Genomic DNA, 23273 nt, shown 5'->3' on the forward strand with positions numbered 1-23273 from the left:
CCTGTGGTTTCTTTTTTCTCTCTTTCTTATCAATTTCATTAGTTTTTTTTTCTTAAATCAATGATAAAGTTAAAATTAAAGGGTACTAAAGTGAATATTTGATAAATCTAGATGGATATCTGAAGTTTTTTGTATATAATTTAAAGAAAATTAACGAAAAAGCTACCGAAAAGATAAAAACGAAACCACTGGGGGGCAATTTGATACATTTTAAACCGCAGGGGGGGGTAAAGTGAGAAACTACGAAACCACAAGGGGATTTTTTGAAGTTTTCCCTTAGAACTTATCTCAACTAATATTTATATTGATTTGATAATCTAACCTTTAAAAATTTTGATTTTACTAACTAAACTTTTAATTTATTTAATTTGAACTAGTTAACGACTTCGTAACTTCAAAATATGAATATGTCATTTGTTTTTACGAATTTAATTAGCATATTTTATGTAATTTTTGAAAATCATAAGTTTATTAAAATAAACAACTACCTTAAATTTTGTGAAAGAAGAGTTAGTAAATGACTTAATTAATCAAACAAATTAAAAGATTGAATACTAAAATTAAAATTTAAGGAATTGAAGGTCCAATCAAAATAGTCTACAGTTCTGAAAAGTTCTATACATTTTTAGCTTTTATTTACTCTCACCTTGTCCACTTTTTTTTGTTTTGTTTTTGTTTTTGTTAACTTTTGGAGAAAACTATAAGAAGAGCAAGTCACAAGAAATAAATATTTAAAAGCATGCAATTAAGTATTTGCTCAAATTCAATATAATTCTTTTGTTGTGGCCTCATCTTTTTCTAAGTGCTCATCCCAAACTCATTCCATCATACAACAAATCAATAAAGTAATCACAAAGCCTCATTAAATAATCTTAAACTTTTATAAGTCAAAGGAATTAAAGAAATAAATAAAGTGACTTTAGTGGGATTGGGTGGTTGGGTGTCTCAATGTACAATATCTCTATGCTTCAATTTAATTCACCCAACTATTTTCTTAACTTTTTAAATTTTGTTTTTGCTTCAAGGAGTGGAGAATTAAATTAGTGCTCAAAAATATTTGTTAGGGTTCATATGAATTTCATACAAATGCAGGGATTGTTTTTGCCCCCTTTAGAGGTGGAATTAATGAAGCACACCTACTCTTTTTTGACTTAAATTATTCTAATTTTTTTTTCTTGTGAAGTTTAAATGTGGAAGCTTTAGATTAAATGTTTTATTTTCTAGATTGTAAGCTCATTACTGCTAAACGTTCTCAACTTTATAAATATTTTTTACAACAAATATATAAATTATACAATAGAAAAATTATTTCGGAATCTGAGCCGAATAAACACATCATCTGAACAGCCACAATTATAGCGCACAAAATTGTGATTGTTGAATGGTTTTTGGATTCAAATCGTAGTTACAGAGACTCCGAGGTGCGGATAAATGTGACCAAACTAAATGCACTTCTAAATAGCTTAATATCTAGCCCAATCATTAGTAGGATTAATTAACTATAATTTTTAAACTTCTATTATAATTTCACTATAATTGTCCCAATCACTAGTAGCTAGGACTACCTATTTAATCCCTACAATAATATTTTTCAATTTTATTATTATTTTTTTAATTCACTCAACATAAGGAAGATAACTTGTTCTAGTATCTATTCCTGCCGATGCAATCCTATAATTCCCTAAATTATCGCAAATTGTTAAATCATAAATTCCTGTGTGCTGAAAAATTATCTTTCTCTGTCGCTTATAAAAAGAGAATATATTTGCTTTTATAAAACCAAGCCCTTTCATATCCCACAAATATTATTTTACATAATCTTTTCTAAATGGATCATAATCTCATATATTGATTCTTTGAATAAAAGCAAAATATTTCACCAATTAAATTTTGATCTATCCATTTATGGGGCCAATAACTTTTCTTCTGGTCAAAGTAGAATCTTAGGTTAGTCAAAATCCAACGGTCATGTAATTAATCCCTCAATTTCTTACTTTTTTTTAATTTTAGTACCCGTACTTTAAAGTGTATTAATTTAATATCCTATAATTTTATTTTTCTTCTTTTATTGTTTCCTCCACTAATTTTTTTTCTTTAAATCAGTGACAAAGTTAAAACTAAAAGGGACTAAAGTGAATATTCGATAAACCTAGGTGAGATATCTGAAGTTTTATGTATATAATAATTAACGAAATATTAACGGAGGAGCTGACAAAAAGAGAAAAAGTGAAATCATAGGGTACTAAATTGATACATTTTAAACCACAGGGTACTAAAGTGAGAAAATGCGAAACTATATGAGTGGTATTTGAAGTTTACCCTTTAATTTATCATCTACTAAATATAATATATATAATATAATATAATGTATATAATAATAATATACATTTTTTGAATATTAATTACACATATTATTATAATTTAAAATATGTGCTAAATTTTTTTTTGTCCTATATATTATTAACCAATTTCTGGTAATAAGCTAAAGCTGTTGCAAGAAATAAGCTGAGACAAAGTATTCAAACTTTGTGTAAGTTATTATTATCGGATCTTTTGTGTTATTGGAAACCAAACCCGATAAAAAATCCAAACCCAAATCCAAATTTAAAAATATTTTTTTGACTAAATTTTTAAATTTCAAGTATCTTAGTTTTGTTGACTAAATTTGTAAAAGCTTGATTTGTGTCATAAAAAATTATAATCAGTGCGTCTGTATTTTTTATTTTCAATTTCAATCGCATAATTCTAAAATAAAAACGAACGTACAATTTGTTTAGCACATAAGTTTTAAAAAGTAAATAGTATAATTAAAATTTTTAAAAATTAGATATTTATTTTTTAAATTGTGGAAAGTTCATGCTATTACAAATTTAAAAATGTAATACTCTATTAATTAATTAAGAAACTTTACGTGCACCAGGTGCACAGTAGACCACACTTCGCAAACTAACACTGCAGAGTTCGAAAAAGATTCGTTAGATGCGTACTAAAGCGTGGTGTACGGATACACACGGTGCACGGAATAATATCTGCACCTTTGCACAGCTGCGGTAGCAAAATCGTAAATCAGACCGTAGATGAGGGCGTTTAATACGATAATAAAAGGGTAAAAAGCAGGGCTTTCTTTGCATTTGGCCCCCTCAAAAACTTTATTTTCACAAATAGCACCACTAATTTTATAATTATAATTTTGATCCTATTCCCGCCACGCAGGCGACACGTCAGCGTCAGGCAAGGAGGAGATGTGAAATAAGTTGAACAGAGTGAATGTTTCACCGTGTCTAGTATATTATTGGTCAATATATTCACTAAATACGGAGAATCAGATACGGTGAATGAATTACCATATTTAACTTATTTCACATCCTTCTTCTCTGTCGCGTGGTGCTGACGTAGCACCTGCGTATCGGGAATAGGGTCAAAATTATAATTATAAATTAGTAGGGTTATTTGTGAAAAAAAAGTTTGTTTAGGAGCAAATGCAAAAAAAAGCCCCACAAAAAAAATTAGGGATACAAAAACCCCCATGGTTTCGCACTTTCTCACTTTAGTACCATGTGATTTGAAGTGTATCACCTTGCCGTGATTACCCTGTGATTTGAAACGTTGCACTTTGCTGTTAAGTAAATTAATATTTACTTTGAAGTGTTTCAATTTGTCCCCCTATGCTTTTGTTTTTTCCTTTTTATTATCAATTTTTTAATTTTTTTTCTTAAATACAAAGTTAAAATTAAAGGTACTAAAGTAAATATTCGATAAATCTAGGTCGGTATATGAAGTTTTTTGTATATATTTTAATGAAATATTAGGAAAAAAGCGACCGAAAAGATAAACACAAAATTACAGGGGGTAAGTTGATACACTTCAAATCACATGGTACTAAAATGAGAAAGTGCGAAATCACAGGGGTTTTTGTATCCCTAATTTTTTTTGTGGGGCTTTTTGTTGAAGTTTTCCCAAAAAATTAAAAAGATTTATTTTTTATTTTTTTTTATTTTTTATTTTTTATTTAATCGTCGCTCTCAGAGAAAATGTCTCATGTACACTCCATTAAGGACTAAATAAAACCCAACACACTGCTCTCTCCCCAAAATCTCCCCTAATCCCCACCATTGCTCGGCTCCGATCTCCACATCGAGCTCGAAGAGGAGGAGGGGGAGGGCGAGGGGGACCGCCTCTGCGATTCGCGGCGCCGATCCCTTTCGCGCGATCCAATTTGAGTGGGTTTTGGCATGGGTTTGGGGCGGCGGAGGAGGGCGTGAGGAGGGGAGGAGGTGGGGAGAGGAGGGAGATGAGGAGAGGCGGGGAGGAGCCCGTGGTGGCGTGAATGGAAGCGGGGGTGAGGGTTTTGGGGCGCATTCATGGAGGCGAAGCCCTCGCTCGCGTGCGGGGTCGGGTTCGGGGCCGCATTGGCGAGCTGGGTTCGGCGTTCGCTGGTGGTGATCGAGGTAAGGGGGAAAGAAAGAGAGGCTTTTGCGTTTTTGATCCGTGGGGCTTTCAGGGTTTCGCTTGTTCTAGGGTTTCTTTCGGGGGTTTTTGGTCAAAAAAAGGGACCGAATTGGTCGGAACTGCGTCAGTTTGAAGGGATTTGGGCTTCTTCTAGGGTTTTGGGTGGAAAAATATTATGCCATTGTGGTTTGTGCTTCAATTTGCGCTCGCGTATGCTACGAAGTTGGGTTTTGTTTTTATGCGATTCTTAGGTAGTTTTGACTTTGCATTTTTGTGGATTATTCTTGTTTCCTTCCGATGTCCTCTGACTTCGCCTTAGCATCGTTTAAATGTGATTTATTTGGTCATTTTACGATCCTTTTAATCAATATGCTTTATCATAGTTTACGAAAATCATGTTTAAGGAGAGCTTTGAGAGAGATCTAGCAATCTGTTCCATCCATTTCATTCTAGAGATGCAATTTAGGGGAAATTGTAGTCCAATTCAAACATGATATTTCTCCTCTCTTATGATTAATCTGAAAAGTTTGCAAATCTTATGTTCCTGATTTTCGTCTCCCTTTTTTTCTTCTTAGATTGCATTGCTTCTAGTATGGATCGTAGGAACTTGTGTGGAATCCGAAGAGTATAAGCCATTGCATTCGCAGAGCCCTGAAATAGTAGGAGACAAGGAAGCTTATCTCACTCACTCCTGCATTCATGATGAAATACTCCATCAAAGGCGGCGGCCTGGTCGTAAGGAATACTCCGTAACTCCTCAAGTGTACGAGGAGTCGTATTTATCCCAAATTAGAAAAGGAAGATCTTTACTTGAAGCATCATCATCGCAATCTGATGCAAAACAGCCCATTAGAATATATCTTAACTACGACGCTGTTGGCCACTCTCATGATCGAGACTGCCAAAATGTTGGAGATATCGTCAAGGTGCTTGTTTGGCATTTTGGGCATATCTTTCTTCGTGATTATTTGTCATATTGCTCAGTTATGATTGATATGTGCTGTCATTTCAGCTTGGTGAGCCTTCGGCAAATTCATTAGCTGGAACCCCTGTTTGTAATCCCCATGGTGATCCACCAGTTTTTGGAGATTGCTGGTATAATTGTACCCTAGAAGACATATCGGGAGCTGATAAAAAGCAACGGCTCCGCAAGGTTTCAATTCTTGTTGCTATTACTAGTTATTGGCAAGAAAGCATTTGCATAGATAAGGCTAATTTATTCTCTGTGATTTGATGTTGACTGTTAATTCGTTGCGGGGGGGAAAAAAATTCCTTGGAGCAGGCACTGGGGCAAACAGCAGAATGGTTCAAAAGAGCATTAGCTGTCGAACCTGTCAAGGGGAACTTGCGGCTAAGTGGGTATTCTGCATGTGGACAAGATGGAGGGGTTCAACTTCCCCATGAATATGTTGAAGGTAGAGCTGCTGTATTTAGTAAATGTTGGATTAGCTTCTTACAATACTCTTCCTACCATTTATTTTCTGCTCTTTTCTTTGTTCATTATACAAACTTGCTGACCATACGCAGATGGTGTTGCTGGTGCGGATCTAGTTCTTTTTGTAACCACTAGGCCAACCACTGGAAACACTCTTGCATGGGCAGTGGCATGCGAACGCGATCAATGGGGCCGTGCAATTGCAGGTTTCTTGTCTTTTTCTGTTTTTTAACTTGTCTACTGTTTTCCCCCCCATCTATTTAATGTATCTCAGAGTAATCATATCTGCAAATTTTCTTCAGGGCACGTGAATGTTGCCCCTCGCCATTTGACAGCAGAAGCTGAAACATTACTTTCAGCTACATTGATACATGAGGTTAGTAAAATGGCTCGCAAATTAGCATCTGTTAAATGACAAGTTTCATAATTGAGAAAGTCTTGGTTTGCAGGTCATGCATGTTCTGGGCTTTGATCCTCATGCTTTTGCACATTTTCGTGATGAAAGGAAAAGAAGGCGTAGCCAGGTGGTCCCTTCGGCTCGTGATTTTGGTCATTATGTTCATTCCTGTTGCTAGTTTTAGTGATACATGGTTTTGAAATAACTATATACTATGTTTTACTCTTCCATTCACAAGATTAATTAGTATTTGGGGGCAGATTTGGATAAATTCTGACCAACAAGTACTTTTTTGTCAATGCATCACGAGATTCATCTAACCTTTAATGCTAACAATTTTTGTTTAATTACTAAAAGAGTATTTAGCTAATCTATTAAGCCTTGTAAAATTTGTTAAGATTCTTTTTACTAAACTGAAGACTGCATCTCCTAGTGCTCTGCAAATTTGGAAAATTTGTAGGAATTGATCCTTGTCAGTTGGTAAATTGGGTTACATACACCAGTGAACTATGTCCTTAAATTCCAACAAAATGATGATCATTATCCAAGTATGAAAATTGAATTGATCAAATAAGGGCCGTGATTCTAGGATGTTATCAATTGATGTAGAATGTAATTATACAATGGGCAAAAAAGGTTGCCATCAGTTATATTATTGCTGGACTTGAAAGTCTATTTTAGAGTTGCCATTTGAATTACTCAGCCAATACAAAGGCACAAAAAACCAGGTGGGGACTGGGGAGCACAAGGATGTCGGCCTAACATTGTTTCTAGGCCCACTTTGTGATGGAGACGTCAGTTCCTCTTCTTTGATTTCTTTATAAGTAGCTATGTTTTGTGAAATTTCTTGCTGCCAAGTTCTGGGTCCCAATCTTTGAGTATTGACACTGAGCGCATGAATTTGATTATATTTGTGTATCAAAAGAAATTGAAACGAATTGGTAAATTTTCAAGTGAGAATGCTGTCTATTAGTAAGTACTAGTGATGCCAGTATTGTTACATCCTGCACAAAACCATAGTGTTTAGCATTTGGCATCGGATGAAAATCCTAGCTCAGAACCATTTACATTTTGATCCTTTTCTCTAAATGTATACCTGTACTTTTCAGGTCACTGTACAAGCTATGGATGAAAAGCTTGGTCGAATGATAACCCGTGTTGTCCTTCCCCGTGTTGTCATGTACTCAAGACATCACTATGGAGTAAGATGTTGAAATAAGTTATATTGAAATTTAAACCATGTGAAAAGCTTTCTTGTTTTTATTAGTACATTACTGTTACCATCTTCAAATTCCAGGACTAGTATTGTTAAGATGGCCAGGGACTTGCGCTATGATATAACCTCATTTGCTATTCTTATTCTTCTTATTAATATTATGTTTCATGTGTCAGGCTTTTTCTGAAAATTTCACTGGGCTGGAGTTAGAAGATGGAGGCGGCAGGGGAACTTCAGGTATTTGCTTCTTCATGCGGCAATTGCATATCTAATTCTTAGATGTAGCCCTTTGGCAACCCATGACTTTCATAGGTGCCATCTAACAGTTGAAATATTATATGAAAAGCAATCATAATGCCCCTGGAAGTATCACAAATTCTCTTGAAAATGTGCTTGTAATTTTCTCATGTGCTCTAAAAATGTCACTTATGAAAGATTGTGTATTTTATAGGATCATCTTTGATATTTGTAAGTATTGAGGACTAAGGTTGAAATGAGCTCCTTTTTTCTAATTATTGGCAAATTCTGCATGCATAGGTTCACACTGGGAGAAAAGGCTTTTAATGAATGAGATCATGACTGGGTCAGTGGACCCAAGATCAGTTGTATCCAAAATGACCTTGGCTTTATTAGAGGATAGTGGATGGTACCAGGCTAACTACAGCATGGCTGATCGCCTAGATTGGGGTCGGAATCAGGGAACGGAGTTTGTTACGTCTCCATGTAGTCTTTGGAAGGGAGCATACCATTGTAACACGACTCAGTTTTCTGGGTGTACATATAACAGGGAGGCTGAAGGGTACTGCCCCATAGTAAGCTATAGTGGAGACTTGCCCAAATGGGCTCAGTATTTTCCTCAGCCAAATAAAGGTATGCATTCTTTTTCCCCCCTCTTGTGGAATACTACTCTCATAGATGAACATCTGTTCACTCTGATTCGTTTTAAAACCAATAAAATTGTGAAGACCTTGAGTTTAGAAACCTACTTTTCCCTCCTAGTAATTTTTTCTAATATTGACCTTTTCCCCTTTTAGCTTACAACGTGAAATTATCATTCTTATCAGTTGCTTATAAAATTTGACTTCCAATGCTTGCTATATAGCTAGTACCTTTGAAATCCACCTCTATCATGCTGATGTAATTTTTAACTTTTGTAATAAATTCAGGCGGACAATCCTCGTTGGCTGACTATTGCACGTATTTTGTTGCTTATTCTGATGGTTCGTGCACTGATGTGAATAGTGCAAGAGCGCCAGACAGAATGCTGGGCGAACTACGAGGAAGCAACTCAAGGTGAGATCAACTAGTGGAGTATAAACTCAACAAATATCTTTTTCTGGTATTTTATTATTCATGAGAGTTACCTTATATTCAGGTGTATGACTTCATCCTTGGTACGGACTGGATTTGTTAGAGGATCTTTGACTCAGGGAAATGGCTGCTACCAACATCGGTGCACGAACAACTCTTTGGAGGTAGAACTATTATTTTAGTATGCTGTTGTGATTTCATTGCTATTCGAAGTCCTTTTTCGTGCACTTCGTAATTTTTTTTTTTATGGTAAAAACATACAGACTATCTAAACCATAGAATATTCACACTATTTAAACTATAACATATTTTGAAATGGGTACCTGAAATTTAAGAATTTGATTTCAGTAATGAACTTCCATTAGTTTTTATTTCAGTACATCTCCAGCACTATGCATTCTTACCCTATAACTAAACCATGATTTTGATAAATCTTAACATAGAGGTACTAAAATATTAAATAATATTAGGCTAGGTACTGAATGAAAATTCAAAGTTTAGGTACACATTTGGGAATGTGCTATAGAAGAGGTAGCGTCTGTAAAATTGTACCTTTTTCTGAAATTTAATATGTTAGGTGCTACAATATCCCATAATGTGCTAAACTTTTTGAGTTATAACTCCATGATGGTTGGTCATTTAGATTTTGACATTCTAGATATAATGAATTATTTGTCCTGTCTCTTGCACTGTGTTTGTCAGCTTCTGGTATTGGAGAATGTTCTTTTTTTTGTTACTTGGGTCCCACCCATGCGCCTAAAAGCTCATGTCCCTTGTTATTTAGGTTGCTGTGGATGGAATCTGGAAAACATGCCCTGATGCAGGTGGTCCCATTCAATTTCCAGGATTCAATGGTAAGTTCTTTTCCTTCTCTCTTTATTCAAGTTGAAATGTGAACTAGAAGTAAAAGCCATCTTTTATTGATAAAATGCTTCGTTTTGATACTGTAGGTGAGCTGATTTGCCCAGCCTATCATGAGTTATGTAGCACTGCCGTTGTGGCCGTGAATGGCCGGTGCCCTAGCTCTTGTAGCTTTAACGGTGATTGCATTGATGCAAAATGTCACTGCTTTCCTGGGTTCCATGGCCGTGACTGTGGCCAGAGTATGTTCGTGACTGAACTCTTTTATTTATTTAACTTAATCAGCGATATCAACAATTACTATCAATAGAGCAGGTACAATGCACCTTGTTTACTCTCTTCTGTGAAATACTGAATAGTATTTGCATTCATTGTAACTGCTTTCTCATTAATAATTTTCACTTCGGTAAGTTCACTACCCATTTGGGACTATAAATCCTTTCTTCAGGCTTTAATTACTCTCTTTTTTTCATTATTTTTTGGAGTGTTACTTAAAGAAGATTATTGTGTAGTGAAATTTTTATTGTTGTATCTGCCCCTCACTTTTTTTAATTGTTTCTGCCCTTCCCTTGTGTACGCTTGGAGTTGTGAAAATTAAAGAAAGTTCACTTACCTCTGGGTGGTTGGTGTCACATGTTTAGTATTTATTTGGCTTCTATAGTTTATTGCACATGTTGTACTCTGTGGACAATTTCGGCGCAAGTGGTTGAAGGACAATTTCTGCAGGAATATATATATATATATATTTTCAATATTCGTTAGTTGTCCTGTTATACCAGGATAGCTGAACCAGAAATTAATTGGGTTATTTCTCTATTTAGATCGTGAAGAGAGCTTAAATATTGTTGGCGATATTGACGACTCACGAGAAAATTGATTAGATAAACTTAGCTGTAAACATCAAATGTGCTGTGACTTTTACATGTACATATTTACCGTACTAAATTTGCATTATCTCCAGGATCCTGCCCAGATAACTGCAATGGACATGGCACCTGCCAAGCTAATGGGATCTGTGAGTGTACAAGTGGCTGGACCGGAATCGACTGCTCTACAGGTTAGACTTGTCGGATATGTACGGTGCAGATTTGCGTGCATATTTTTATCCGCACGGCCACCTGTGTAATCCACTATGCTTTAGAGTTTAGAGTTGTGTGAGTTTGAGCTCCAAAGGCTCCTGCACCAATCTCTAGGCACCCTGGGGTGCTCGTCTTAAAAATGTCTGGAGTGACTCTGGTGGGAAGTCAAATGAGCTTCTTGGCTCCCCAAAGCATAAGCTCGAATGCGAAGCTTCTGCTCTGGCTGTGGTTGGAGCAGCTGTTGGGGAAGTTTTATTGGAAAATCTGTCTCAATCCAATCGGAACAAGCAATGTGCCCCTCTAAAGTCTTGTATTTTCTTTTGTTTCACTATTTGTCTTAATCAAGTATGTTTGGCCTCACTCCAAATTGGGAGTTACTTCTGCTTTCCACCACACCAGAAGCTCTAGACTTTTGAGCGACTGCTGCCGGCAGAAGCAGAAGCTAGGCCAAACAAGAATTACATGTGAATGAATAATTAAACAATTCCTTTGAACATGCAGCTATTTGCGACGAGCAGTGTAGCTTGCATGGTGGGGTCTGCGACAACGGCGTGTGCGAGTTCCGTTGCTCAGACTATGCTGGCTACACCTGCCAAAACAGCTCATCCCTCCTCCCGAGCTTCTCAATTTGCGGCGATGTGTTGGCTAGGGACGGGGAGGGGCAGCACTGCGTCCCAAGTGAGCCAAGCATCCTGCAGCAGCTTGAGGCTGCAGTCGTAGTGCCTAATTACAATCGCCTGATGCCGGCCGGACGCAGCTTCCTTAACATCCTTGATAACGGCTACTGTGCGGCAGCCGCGAAGCGGCTGGCGTGCTGGGTATGTGCTCCTTTTCTCGATCAGCTGTTTTCCACTGATAGCATAGAATATTATTTCTTAGAAATATTCACCTAGACCGCTCCAAGATTATCTCATGCATGCCCTTCAAAAACTTGATTCGCAAAAGGGAAAAAAGCCCCAGAACCACTTGAACTTTGCGCCCCCTTTTTTAATCCACTACCTGAACTTTAAAATGTTGAAATTTACCACTTTAATTTTGAGTCAGGTGCAATCTGCACCACGATCCGCCGTTTTGCCAATCTATCTAAATTTTACCGCCTGAACAGAAGAATTGAATGAAAAAAAGGTAACATTGCAGCAGAAACTTAAAGAATAGGAACTCAATTGTAACGATAAAAGGTTGGGGATCACATGGCCAAGTATGATATCACTGTGAGCATACCCTACCTGGAATGGATAACCACTGTACTACGTCTTAGGTGCAATTTTTCCAATTTGATTCTATATTCCTCTATGATATGCATATATTCAATTAAACTTGACAAATTCTTCGACTGGGAAACTGAATAGAGAAAAGCCATCCTGGTTGTGTTCTTTTACTGCAACATCCTGGGTTAAGTTTGATCTTCAATTTGTACAACACTTACTGTTGCAGATTTCGATTCAGAGATGCGATAAAGATGGAGACAACCGGCTCCGCGTGTGCCACTCCGCGTGCCGGTCGTACAACGCGGCGTGCAGGGCATCCCTCGATTGCTCGGACCTCACTCTTTTCAGCAGCGAGGAGGAAGGGGAAGAGCAGTGCACGGGCTACGACGAGATCAAGCCGTGGTGGTTGCGAAGATTCAGTAACTTCTACTTGCAATAGCTCTTGTAGTGTGTTTCTGCTGGAAAAAAAAAAAAAAAAAGTTATGTAAATTATGATCGTTATGGACACTTTCTTTCTCTCTCATTTTTCTAGGGTTTAAAATGTAGGATATAGCCGCGCATTTATTCTGCGTGCCGAAAGTTAGGGTGTGCTTTCGCCTGGGCATCTAAAGAGAGATGTCTGGGGAGTATGTAATGTTAATTTTTGTTCTTTTTTTTGTTCTCTTTTTTTTGTTCTTTTTTTTTTCCTAGTTTCCAGCCCAACCAAAAGAAGGAAAAAGGGGGCTTAGTTTCATAACAGGTTGAGAAACAATTTGGGGTTTGACAAAAACAGTGCGGAATGAGTTATTGTTGTTCTTATGTTGTGCTTTGAAAAGAGAAGGAAAAAAAAATATAGGTAAAAAAATTGATCTCCTTTTGTTTGTCACACGCTGCCACAATTTATGTTTCAGTAGTTAAAGATCCTTTAACTTTTTTTTATGATACTTAGCCCATAATCATTCAACTTATATAGTTTGTACCTGCATTTTGTTACAATTCCACCTTTTCATTGAAGATCTCTCATACTGGATTGAAATGTGTCCACGTTCTAATCATCATATGAGATAACCCAATACCCAAAATTGCTCATGTGAGAGTAATACGGTGGTTTGTGGAGGTATTTTTGTTCAATTTAAAGAATTGGATTGAAAAGGGGATACTGTTGATGTCGGAAAAGATTAGGGATCCAATTATTATAACAAAACGTGGTTGAGGACCCACTGAAATGATTTTAATTTTTCCTATTTTGCCGAGAAGAATCGGTTATTTTATTTAGAAACAAAGAACTTTCCTAAGGGACCAAAAGTGCCAACATTCCAAAACAACCTACTCTTTCTTGTACATGTTTAAATAATGTATTTGAATGGAACAGGAGTTTCACAGGATGCACCCTACTAGGATATTAGTATGCAACCCTAGATATGCAGAAGAGAAATGCTATCCCCAACCCCCACAAATCCCTACCTCTATATCCATGCCTGAGATGTTTGAATAGCACTTGAATGTTGACAAAACTCTACTTTGCCGGCTTCTGCGAGCCGAATCGGCTCGTCAAATCCGCAGAGCATAGCACAACCCAATATGAAAGCAACGCCGAGTGCTATTCCACAGTTGAATAGAGGAAAAAGGCGCATCCCTGTAGAATGCGTCATATGCAGAATTTCCTGTTCTCCGACCATTATTACATGATGGGGATGACAGTCTTCACTCTTAATTTACAACAAACTTCGCGACAAGTCATCGCGCCACAATATCTCTCGAAAGAAGCCAACAGGCGCATACGCCTACAACAGCACGTTGGATTCTCTGGCACGAATAGCTCTGCGACGACGTCGACCTCTCTTCGTCTTCTTCCGGGAAATAGCTGACTTGTGCGTACATGATCATGTTTTGGAGATCAAGCTCTTCATCGGATGGTCGAGAAGGGTATTCTCTGTTGTTGCTCGTAGCCATCGCATCGAGCCTAAGGAGGTGAAATTATTTCAATCAGTGCCGTAAAAGAAAAACAACCACACCCTTCAGAAGCAAAAAAAAAAAAGAAAAAAGAAAAAAAAGAACTGAGAATTAGACTGGATCTATCAGTAAGTTAACCCAGAATGGCATTAACTATTCTTTCATCTCAAATCGTTGTCGCAACAAGCTAACAAACTTATTTTGTCATGCTTGCTCGGTCTAAAACCCAATCATTTCAACGTATGCCAGACGCAGGTGTTAGTCCATTCATCCGGCTAAAATGCAAGGGCATAATCAAAGGGAGGTGTTTAATGTTTCCTAGCGAATGCCCGTATGTTGTAATAGGAAAAGAAAAAAAAAAGAAGAAATATTCCAACTGTCGGAGTAACTATCTTGACTGACAAGGTCACCGCATCAACAAATAAGCGACGAGCAGGACAATTACGTCTAAACCACAATTCACATCCATATATCCCCACAAACAATTTTCAAATATTCAAATATAAGAGAGAAATAAAAAATCAACAAGTACACTTTCTGCTATCTATCGTAATCTACTTTAACTGCATAAACACCAGCTAGTAACTAAGCACACAACAACATTACAAAAAACTTTCCTTAACTTCTAAAATAATAACTTTAAAAACTATACAATGATGCATAGCGACAACATGGAAGTATTAGATAGAACCAACAAAAGAATTTGCCCTAATGTGACAAATCTACCCAATTATATAAGTTGAGTTCTGATGAATCAGGAAGAAGTCACGAGTCACAAAGACGGGAAAAAGACATACCAAATGCCAACAGCATCGAGTTCAATAAAAGAAAGAGACGCCATGGAGAGAGATAGTCGCACAAGAAATAGCCAGAAATACCATAAAAGCAAAAGTTCATGACAATAAACAGGAAAAGATCCATTTTTCCACAACAGTTATTCAGTTAAAGCCAAGGAAGGAAACGAAGGACCTTTGAATCTAGATAGAAATACCAACATGCAGCATAGTAGCATTATTGGATAAAACAAAGGGAAATGCACTTTCCAACATTAATACTAAAGAAACTCATTATTGAGAGAGAGGAAAACCATCCAAGAATTGGAGGGGAGGGTATGTCGGCTCCAACCTATGTATCATATGAGAGCGAAATTACAGAATCGGCCCGACCATACCGGGAAATACAGCCTAGACGATCAACCCAAAGAAGCAAAACACTACTCACCATAAGTACAATTCTAGCTATTGAAGGTTCGAAGTTGTCTTCAGGGACGCGAGCCCAGTAGAGTAAGTCCACTGCTGCAAATTCTTTGACTAACATCAAAACAAAACTTCAGAACTCGACCAGTTCGACCAAACATAGGTACTAAGCAAGTTAGCCAAATTCCAGAGCTCTACTTATGCCGATCCAAACACCTAAGTAAAGACCATATTACACATAAAATTTGACCACAGATGACAGTACTCTCCTTTTGCTCCATTTGTTAAAACTCAAAATTTATTATCAGTTATCAAGATAGAATCTGTGCACCTGGGGTTTCAGACCAGCTCGCTAATACTCATATAAAATAATAGAAATCACGATTACCAATATCATGAACATATCAAGATTAAAGGAGAATGGAAGGTGAACAAAATTGTACATGGATTCTAGGAGTCACTCCTCTAGTAGCCTTCCTCTAGAAGTCTAAAAGCACTATATCGAACAATATGTTTATCGATCTATGAGGAAAAAATACCAAACATGCTAGAAGCAAAGCAATAAATCAGTTTGTAATTATTTTTTTTAATCAAACTAATATTTAAACAAACAACCAATAGTCTATTACTGAAGTACTGAATTTCAACAGTACATACTCATTATAGAAGTCCATATATTGAGAAGAAATCCGCGAGTTGTAACGAGATTGGACAGTTAAATGACTAGACAAATTCAACGTTCATAAGCTTAGGTCAGCCTGGTGCCCGCCACAAGAGGGAGCACCATGGAAGCCCAGATATTGTGTGGGTTCACTCGTTTTAGTATGACTGATGGAGATGGTCCTGAATAAAATTAATTGGTTGCTAGCTAAGGTAATATTTTTGCCTGAAAGCTTTCAAGTCCATCCTAGAAAATTGCTCAGTTGCTTAAAACAGGAACGATGCTGCTTATAATAAGGAAAAGCTAGCTTCTGTGAATTGTCAAAGGGGCAATTTAGCCCCACTTCTACCTTCGCTTTCATCACCAGCAGCCTCTACTCTAATAGAACGTTTGGCAAATAAAAAGAATCTAGAGTTTCTGCTGCAGCATGAAACAAAAATGACAAAGTGAGCCTCAAATGTTGAAGCTCAAATTTGGTGCCTTTAACAACAGTAAAAGAAGCTATTCTGCGTAAAACCATATAGTGCTTCTTCTAACAACACTACTCAAACAACACTTTATGAGACAACACTATACCCTACCAAGGCTACCCACCAGCAAAGACTAAACAGACCATGAGAAGGGCAACTCACTACCCAACGCTACCACCAGTAGGGGCTGTGTGGAGGGCCGAACGTAGTTTACCCCATATTCACAGCACCTATTTCTGCAATTCGCTTCTCTAATACATGGACCACCCCGGAGAAAACTTAACTGCATCTCTATGGTCTGCTCTCAGCTTCTATGGCTTTTCTCATTCTCTTCACTATTTCAGCTTCTATTTCAGCTTTTATGACTTGTATGATTTTATTAACCATTAAATGACTATTTCACAGATGATATTAATCAAACAATTATGAATGAAGAAACAGTTTAAAACAGCATATCAAGAGTGCCCTAAAAACAATATCTATATGAAAATAAATCCAACTTCTTTGTTGTTTCCCCAGTGACAGTGGAGCATTATTCAATGTGAAATATTTATATGTACGGAAAAAGAACACTAAATGTAACAGCAAGTTGCCCATACCTCAACAAACTTGAATAGATCCCATTATTTCTCGGATTTGCCGACCCTTCATCACTTAGTTACCATAGAGAAACATCAAGGTAAATTTCACAACTGGAGTGCACCCCAAATAGCTAATCATTATGGACTGTCTTGTCATATGCAGCTCCATGTATGATGAAAACCGAGTTACTTCCTAGATAGTAAATTTTGCATGTATCTGTCCAACAGTAATGGTATATAAGGGATATAAATTTCTCATTAAAGATCACATGCTCATAAATGGATATCAATTAGATGATAATGTACCTTGAGAGTTGCGGGGAGCGTAAAAAAAAAGGAAGAACCACCTTAAAGACGTAACTGGCATATGACACATCTTCTTCAACGAAATGAATTAGGCATCTCCTGTACTGTCAAAGACATAGTAAGCAACAAGCCCAACAAACTAGAAGTCGAGACAAGCATTTAACAATGAAAATACTACCTTTCCTCTAGAATACCATCAAGGTAAGGAAGCCACTTTCAAGTGTTAAATTCTACCTGCTTGTTCACAGCCCATCAGTTCCACCACTACTGCTTAGGGCCACGTTGGTGTTCAGTGGAACGGTGCATTTTCTGCTCTCTGTTCAACATTGGCAGTTCAATGTGATTTTCTCTGTTCCACGCTGATTATTTCTCTGTAACTTCTTCAATACCTTCATGTATGTACACTGCACATGGACACGTCGCTCGGCACAGTATAACCAAATGAAGCTTAATTAAAGATAAAATGAAAGAACATGCCGCAGCAGTCGTGGGATGGGTTTACACTGTACTGCAGTTTTGTAACTTAGATGCACAAAGCACTTGACTCGGAACATGTCCCTTTCTGTGTAACTGTCTCAACATGCGTCAGTACACCCAGCCACTTGGTATGAGTCATGTTGGACTTGCTTTTTAGCTGCAGGTTCTGCCTGGTATATATTACCTTTGAAAGGAAATGCCGGGAAAAGTCCGCGAATATGCATCTCTTCATAAAGCTTTGAAACCTGTTTCAGGTTCCCACATCTGATGTAACCTTGAATCAATGTCCAATACGTCACATAATTAGGGTCTATACGACTTTCGATCATTTGATCTAGAAGCTTGATGGATTCTTCCATATCCCCTTGACTACATAGACCATTGATCAGTGTAGAATAGGTAATAACATTCGGATCAATTCCATCCTCTATCATTTTTTGCTTTAACTTGAAGGCCCCAGTGGTATCACCAGATTTGCAGTATCCATCAATCAATGTATTATACGTAACAACATTAGGACCCACACCCTTCAAACGCAGCTTACCGAAAAGATTAAGTGCCCTACTTAGGTTACCGGACTTGCAAAGACCATTAATTAGGGAATTATAAGTTACAATATTCGGAACAAGGCCTATTCTCTGCATCTCATCCCTTAACTCAAAAGCCTCGTCTACATAGCCTGAAGCTGAATAGCCATGAATAAGAGTCGAGTAAGTAAAATTGTCAGGTACAAAGCCTCTGTTTAACAGTTCTCTGAAAAATCTTTGTGCATCCGCAACCTTCCCAGACTTGCATAGACCACATATCACAATATTCCACATAATGTTTGTTGGTTCAAGATTTACACTTGCAGCTCCATTAAAGACTACTGCAAGTTTATCCATATTGATCTCGTTAGTGTTGCAATCAAAAGGCTTAGCAATAATTTGGTAATCTTGAAGCATGCTAATATCTACCATTTTCTGCAACATCAAATTTGCCTCATCAATCTTGCCCTCCCTGTAGAGAGCACTTATTAGGCTACCACATATAAATATATTCGGAGTTAAACCTTCCTCAGTCATTTCGAAATAAAACTCTAATGCATTTGCTACATTTCCTTCTTTACACCAACCGGCAATTAGAGTTCCATAAGTTACAATATTGGGAGCCAATCTCTTCACACGCATTTCAGATAGAAGATCATCGACCTTACTGCACATCTTAGATTTGAACAATCCCGTAATCAATGAATTGAACATTTCAATTGAAGGAGAAAACCCTAATTTTTCCATCTCATCCCGAATTTTTGAAGCACCGAGAATATCGCCTATTCTACAGTAACCATCGATTAGTGTCCTATAAGATAAGCTATCGGGAGAACTTCCCCATTCTCGCATCTTGGTAATAACCTCTTCCGCTTCTGCCATCCTCTCGATCTTACATAACCCATTGATAACTGTATTAAAAGTGACTACGCTCTTCGTAAAGCCCCTGACTAAGATTTCGCTCCAAAGCTTCAAAGCTTGTTCAGGTCTACCTGCCTTAAAGAGGCCATCCATTAAGGTGCTGCAGCTAATTTCATTAGGCGCCACACCCCGTTTCAACATCAAACACCACAGTTTAAGGGCATCATCAACAGAACCCATCGAGCAAAAACCCTTGAAAAGCGTATTATAGGTTAGAACCGTCGGTTCAATCCCCTTGTTTAACATTCTGTCACAAATCTCAAATGCTTTGATCATGTGACCCTCTCGGCAATATCCATTTATGAGCGCATTATAGCTGTAAGAATCTGGCGTTAAATGTGCATCTTCCATATCTTTTGCTGTCTTCTCAGCTTCTATCATTTTCCCCAGTTTGCAATACCCATTGATCATGGCATTATAAACAAACACATTCGCCTTCAGTCCGGTGCTTAACATTTCACCCCTGATCCGGATTGCGTCGTCCATTCTTCCCAATTGGCAATAAGCGTTTATGAGAGCACCATAAGCTACTTCATCGATCACCACACCAGGAACCTCCTTCATATCCGTAAGGACTCTCTCGGCTTCCTCAACCTTCCCTTCTTTGCAATATCCCTTAATCAACAGAGTATAAGAAACAACATTCGGCGAGATCCCTTTGTTGTTAATAGAGTTGAAAATGTTCACTGCTGCTTCCGTCTGACCCAAACTGCAATACCCATTAATCAACGAATGGTACGCCACGAGATTCACCTCAAAACCCTTCCTTTCCATTTCCGACATAAATTCCACAGCCTTTTCTACCTTCCCATCACTACAATAAGCATCAACCACTATAGAAACCGTGAAGGCATCGGGTAGAATCCCGGCCCTACCCATCTGCTCATACACATGAATCGCCACACCGCTCTCGCCGCACTTAACCAAACAGCTTAAAAGACTATTGCATGAGCGCAAACTAGGCTTCAATCCACATTTGGGCATATTATCAAACACGTAGAGGGCATGTTTTCGGAACCCGGATTCAGCGTAGACCTTGAGGAGCATGTCGAACACCATGGGCGAGAAAGAGAACTCCCTGTAAACGCTAAGCAGCTCATTGAAGAGGAAGGTTACCGGCGACCTCGCGGCGCCGGAGATCCGCACCGAGTCCCGTATGTACGCCCTCGCGTCGTGGAAGAGGCGGCCGCGGGAGAGGATATGGACGAGCTTACAGTGGGATTGGAGATTGGGTCGAAAGTAGGGTTGGGCGGAGGCAATCTCGAAGAAACGGAGGGAGGCGCCAGGGTCGAGGCGGAGGCGGCCGAGGACGGCGGCGAGGAGCTCGTCGGAGAAGTCGAGGGGGAGCTTCTCCACGGCGTGGAAGCGCTCTAGGGTTAGGATGCGGCAGAGGCGGTCGAGGAGCTCCGAGGAGGGGATGCGGCGGGGGCGGCGGAGGGAGGGGGATGCGTGGAGGGAGCGGCGGAGGAGGAGGGGACAGGAGAAGCATCGAAGGGGCATCTACGGTTTCGAGGTGGTCGGGGGCTCGCCGGAGAAATCTAGGGTTCCGGCGATGGGCGGAGGAGGAGGAGAAGGGAGAGCTCCATCACTATCGACGAAGGTTTCGACCTCGCGCCGTTGCATAGTTGTGTAAAGGTTAATTTTCACGGAGCCCCATCAACTCTACCGAATATAAAAAAGCTCTTCACTTGTACTTTTTTTAATGTTTTAAAAATTGGGGTTCAAATAGCGACCCTAAAATGGTCGATATTAGCGCGACATCATAAAATATTTAATTATTATTTTTTATTTTATTATATAAAAATATGCATAAATTAATATTCTAGTATCTTACTTAATTATAAAATACTGACATATACACAAAATTAAGTATAAATATATTTTCAAGTTTTCTGCCGTTAGATCCCCTTTGATTATTTTTATCCATTAAATTATACTATTCAATTAACCACCCATTCAACCTTGGGGGACCACTATCATCTTAACCGCANTCGTGCCGAACGTCGTGCTCACCTCCGTTGGGGTCAACGATGCCCTGGTTTGCGAATTTGACGCAATGTAAGCGCTGTGCGCGCTGTTTCGCTGAGGTTCGCGTCGGGTGTGCGTTTGCCACAAGGGTTGGCAGTGCTCCGAAAGGTGAGCACGGCCTCCGGCACGTCGAAACCTATCAGTGGGTATCTTGGCTCGGCAGTTTGACCTCTGGTTTGCGTAGTTGGACCGTAAAGCACCGAAATCGCATGAAATAATGCGATTTCAGGTAATCGGGAGGGCTTTTATGTATGTTGGGTTGTTGCGGCTGCTGTTGGCAGCATGGATGAGCTGTGGTTGACCTCTGGACTGATTGTCCAAGGCCCCGGACCTTTGCGATGATTGAAAAATGCTCTTCCGGTGCGTTTGTCGGCAAAATCCGCCGACGGAACGCGGTTTTAATTCGGAATCCTTCCGACGGTGCCTCGTGAGCATTTGTTGAATCGCTTAGCCTTGTTGGCTGGTCACTCGCGTCATTTTGTGGGTTGGACACTAACCCGGTGGACCTTCCTTAGGTCCGGTTGACGTTCTTTTGCAGTCAGGAGACAGGTGCAGCATTTGTACAGGTGGGTACTTCGATCCGAAGTCGGTACAGTGGTGCACGCTCGGTGATATGTCTTCTATCCCTGTTCTCTGGTTGCTACTATCGTATTGTCTATTGAGCTTGCATCCCAGTTGATTTTATTATACTCTACTTGTATGTTTCCATGCTTAGTATCATGTGTAGGAGTAGAGTAGTTTATCCATATGTGATTCCAGTGACCTGAGTGGTCGGTTCTCGTACTTCGTTTCGGTGACCTGATTGGTCAGTTCTCGCTTTCCGTTCGATGACCCTTGAGGTCGATATACCCTAAAGGGTGGGATTGTCGGCTAACGCCGACGGATGATTATAGTCTACTCAGTTCCACTGTTTGGTATGTTTGCGACCTAGTCGGTCAGCTTCGTGAGTTCCGTCATTGATGACCTTTGAGGTCGGTGTACCCTGAGGGGTAGGATTGTCGGCTGGTGCTGACGGTAGTTCTGGACTATATCGATACACTCTTGTGACCATCGGTCGGTTCTTGCGTTCGTACATTAGTTGACATTGAGCAGTATTTACATACTATCTTTATTTACTCTGCCTGGNATATATATATATATATATATATATATATATATATATATATATATATATATATATATAACACTTCGGAGAAAGATTAACTCTGGTCAACTCGGTTCTCACCAACCTACCTTTATTCTATTTATCCATCTTTAGAGCACCACAATGGGTCCTGCACCGGATAGAAGCCTTACGAAGAGCATTCTTCTAGAGAGGGTGCTCTAAAGTTTCTGGAGGTGCATGCCTTGTCAATTGGAAATTTATTTGCGAAAAGAGGGCGGATTAGGGATCTTAGACATGGAATCTATGAACGTGGCACTTCTCTCCAAATGGTGGTGGCGCTTCTTTAATGAACCTCATCTGTCTTGGTGCAATCTCATCAAAACCCTCTACTACGTCAGACGCAGGCCGCTACACGAAGGTCGAGCCTTCGCTCCACACTCACAATGGTGGAAAAGTGTAGTACGCTGTCGTGAGGTTTTCAAGCGCAGTATAACCTACGGCTGGGTAACGGAAGAAACATCAGAATCTGGACTGATATCTGGATTGGTGAAGCCCACTTGAGCACCTTGTTCCCAAACATGTTCGCCTATATCAACAACAAGAATGCCAGAATCTCAGTGCTGGAGTGCTAGCGGTTGGAGATGGCGCTTCATCTGTCAGGGCTTCTCGGCGTCAACTTCGGGGGAAAGGCGTAGACAGATAAATCAATTCAAAGATTTGCTCACTACTGGCACCCCACAAAACTTACCCGACACACCAAACTGGAGGTGGACTATGCATCAACGGTTCACTTTGAAATCCCTCTACAACTTCCTTACCGACTCTGAACTCAGGGACTCATCTACTAATCTAATCTGGCATTTGAAAACACCGCTCAAAATTAAAACCTTTATTTGGTTGCTACTTCGGAAAAGGCTACCCACTACTGACAGATTGTTGACTCGCAGAATGAGGGTGGATCAACACTGTGTTCTATGCGCTTCCCCCACAGAAAACTACGGTCACCTATTCTCCAACTGTGTTTTCACTCGTTACCTTCTACTTACCACTGAGGGGCAGTTTTCGCTGATCAATGCCCCAGGGGACGTCCGAGAACTATAGACCCAAACTGGC

The 23273-nt window shown here is 39.1% G+C and overlaps 2 protein-coding genes across 7 annotated transcripts; one reads left to right on the forward strand and one right to left on the reverse strand.

Annotated features, from left to right (window-relative positions):
• LOC109716634 lies at positions 4056–12800 on the forward strand. The gene is made up of 17 exons (XM_020242173.1): positions 4056–4448; positions 5025–5375; positions 5462–5602; positions 5732–5864; positions 5977–6090; positions 6187–6260; positions 6334–6408; positions 7391–7483; positions 7674–7734; positions 8035–8367; positions 8664–8790; positions 8873–8972; positions 9593–9662; positions 9759–9911; positions 10631–10726; positions 11250–11566; positions 12183–12800. The coding sequence occupies exons 1-17, from the start codon at positions 4362–4364 to the stop codon at positions 12393–12395; spliced, it is 2538 nt and encodes an 845-aa protein (XP_020097762.1). The 5' UTR covers positions 4056–4361; the 3' UTR covers positions 12396–12800.
• LOC109715330 (putative pentatricopeptide repeat-containing protein At1g19290) lies at positions 13247–20682 on the reverse strand. 6 transcript variants are annotated; one of them, XM_020240298.1, is made up of 5 exons: positions 17580–20682; positions 17281–17506; positions 17103–17201; positions 16815–17013; positions 13247–13898 (listed from the first exon to the last, which is right to left on the reverse strand). In XM_020240298.1, exon 1 carries the CDS (start codon positions 20525–20527, stop codon positions 17678–17680), a length of 2850 nt encoding a protein of 949 aa, XP_020095887.1. In that variant the 5' UTR covers positions 20528–20682; the 3' UTR covers positions 13247–13898; positions 16815–17013; positions 17103–17201; positions 17281–17506; positions 17580–17677. The 6 variants fall into 6 exon arrangements, with proteins under 6 accessions (XP_020095887.1, XP_020095911.1, XP_020095920.1 ...); XM_020240322.1 differs by having other exon boundaries at positions 17337–20682; XM_020240331.1 differs by having other exon boundaries at positions 17103–17206; positions 17337–20682.

Source organism: Ananas comosus, linkage group 1 (genome assembly GCF_001540865.1).
Source record: "Ananas comosus cultivar F153 linkage group 1, ASM154086v1, whole genome shotgun sequence".
Lineage (NCBI taxonomy): Eukaryota > Viridiplantae > Streptophyta > Magnoliopsida > Poales > Bromeliaceae > Ananas > Ananas comosus.

Coding starts and splice junctions, on each gene's coding strand:
- LOC109715330 (XM_020240298.1), bottom strand. CDS start 20,527: ATGCCCCTTCGATGCTTCTCCTGTCCCCTCCTCCTCCGCCGCTCCCTC.
- LOC109716634 (XM_020242173.1), top strand. CDS start 4,362: ATGGAGGCGAAGCCCTCGCTCGCGTGCGGGGTCGGGTTCGGGGCCGCA. Junction 9,663..9,758: donor TCAATTTCCAGGATTCAATG/GTAAGTTCTTTT, acceptor TTGATACTGTAG/GTGAGCTGATTTGCCCAGCC. Junction 10,727..11,249: donor CGGAATCGACTGCTCTACAG/GTTAGACTTGTC, acceptor TTGAACATGCAG/CTATTTGCGACGAGCAGTGT.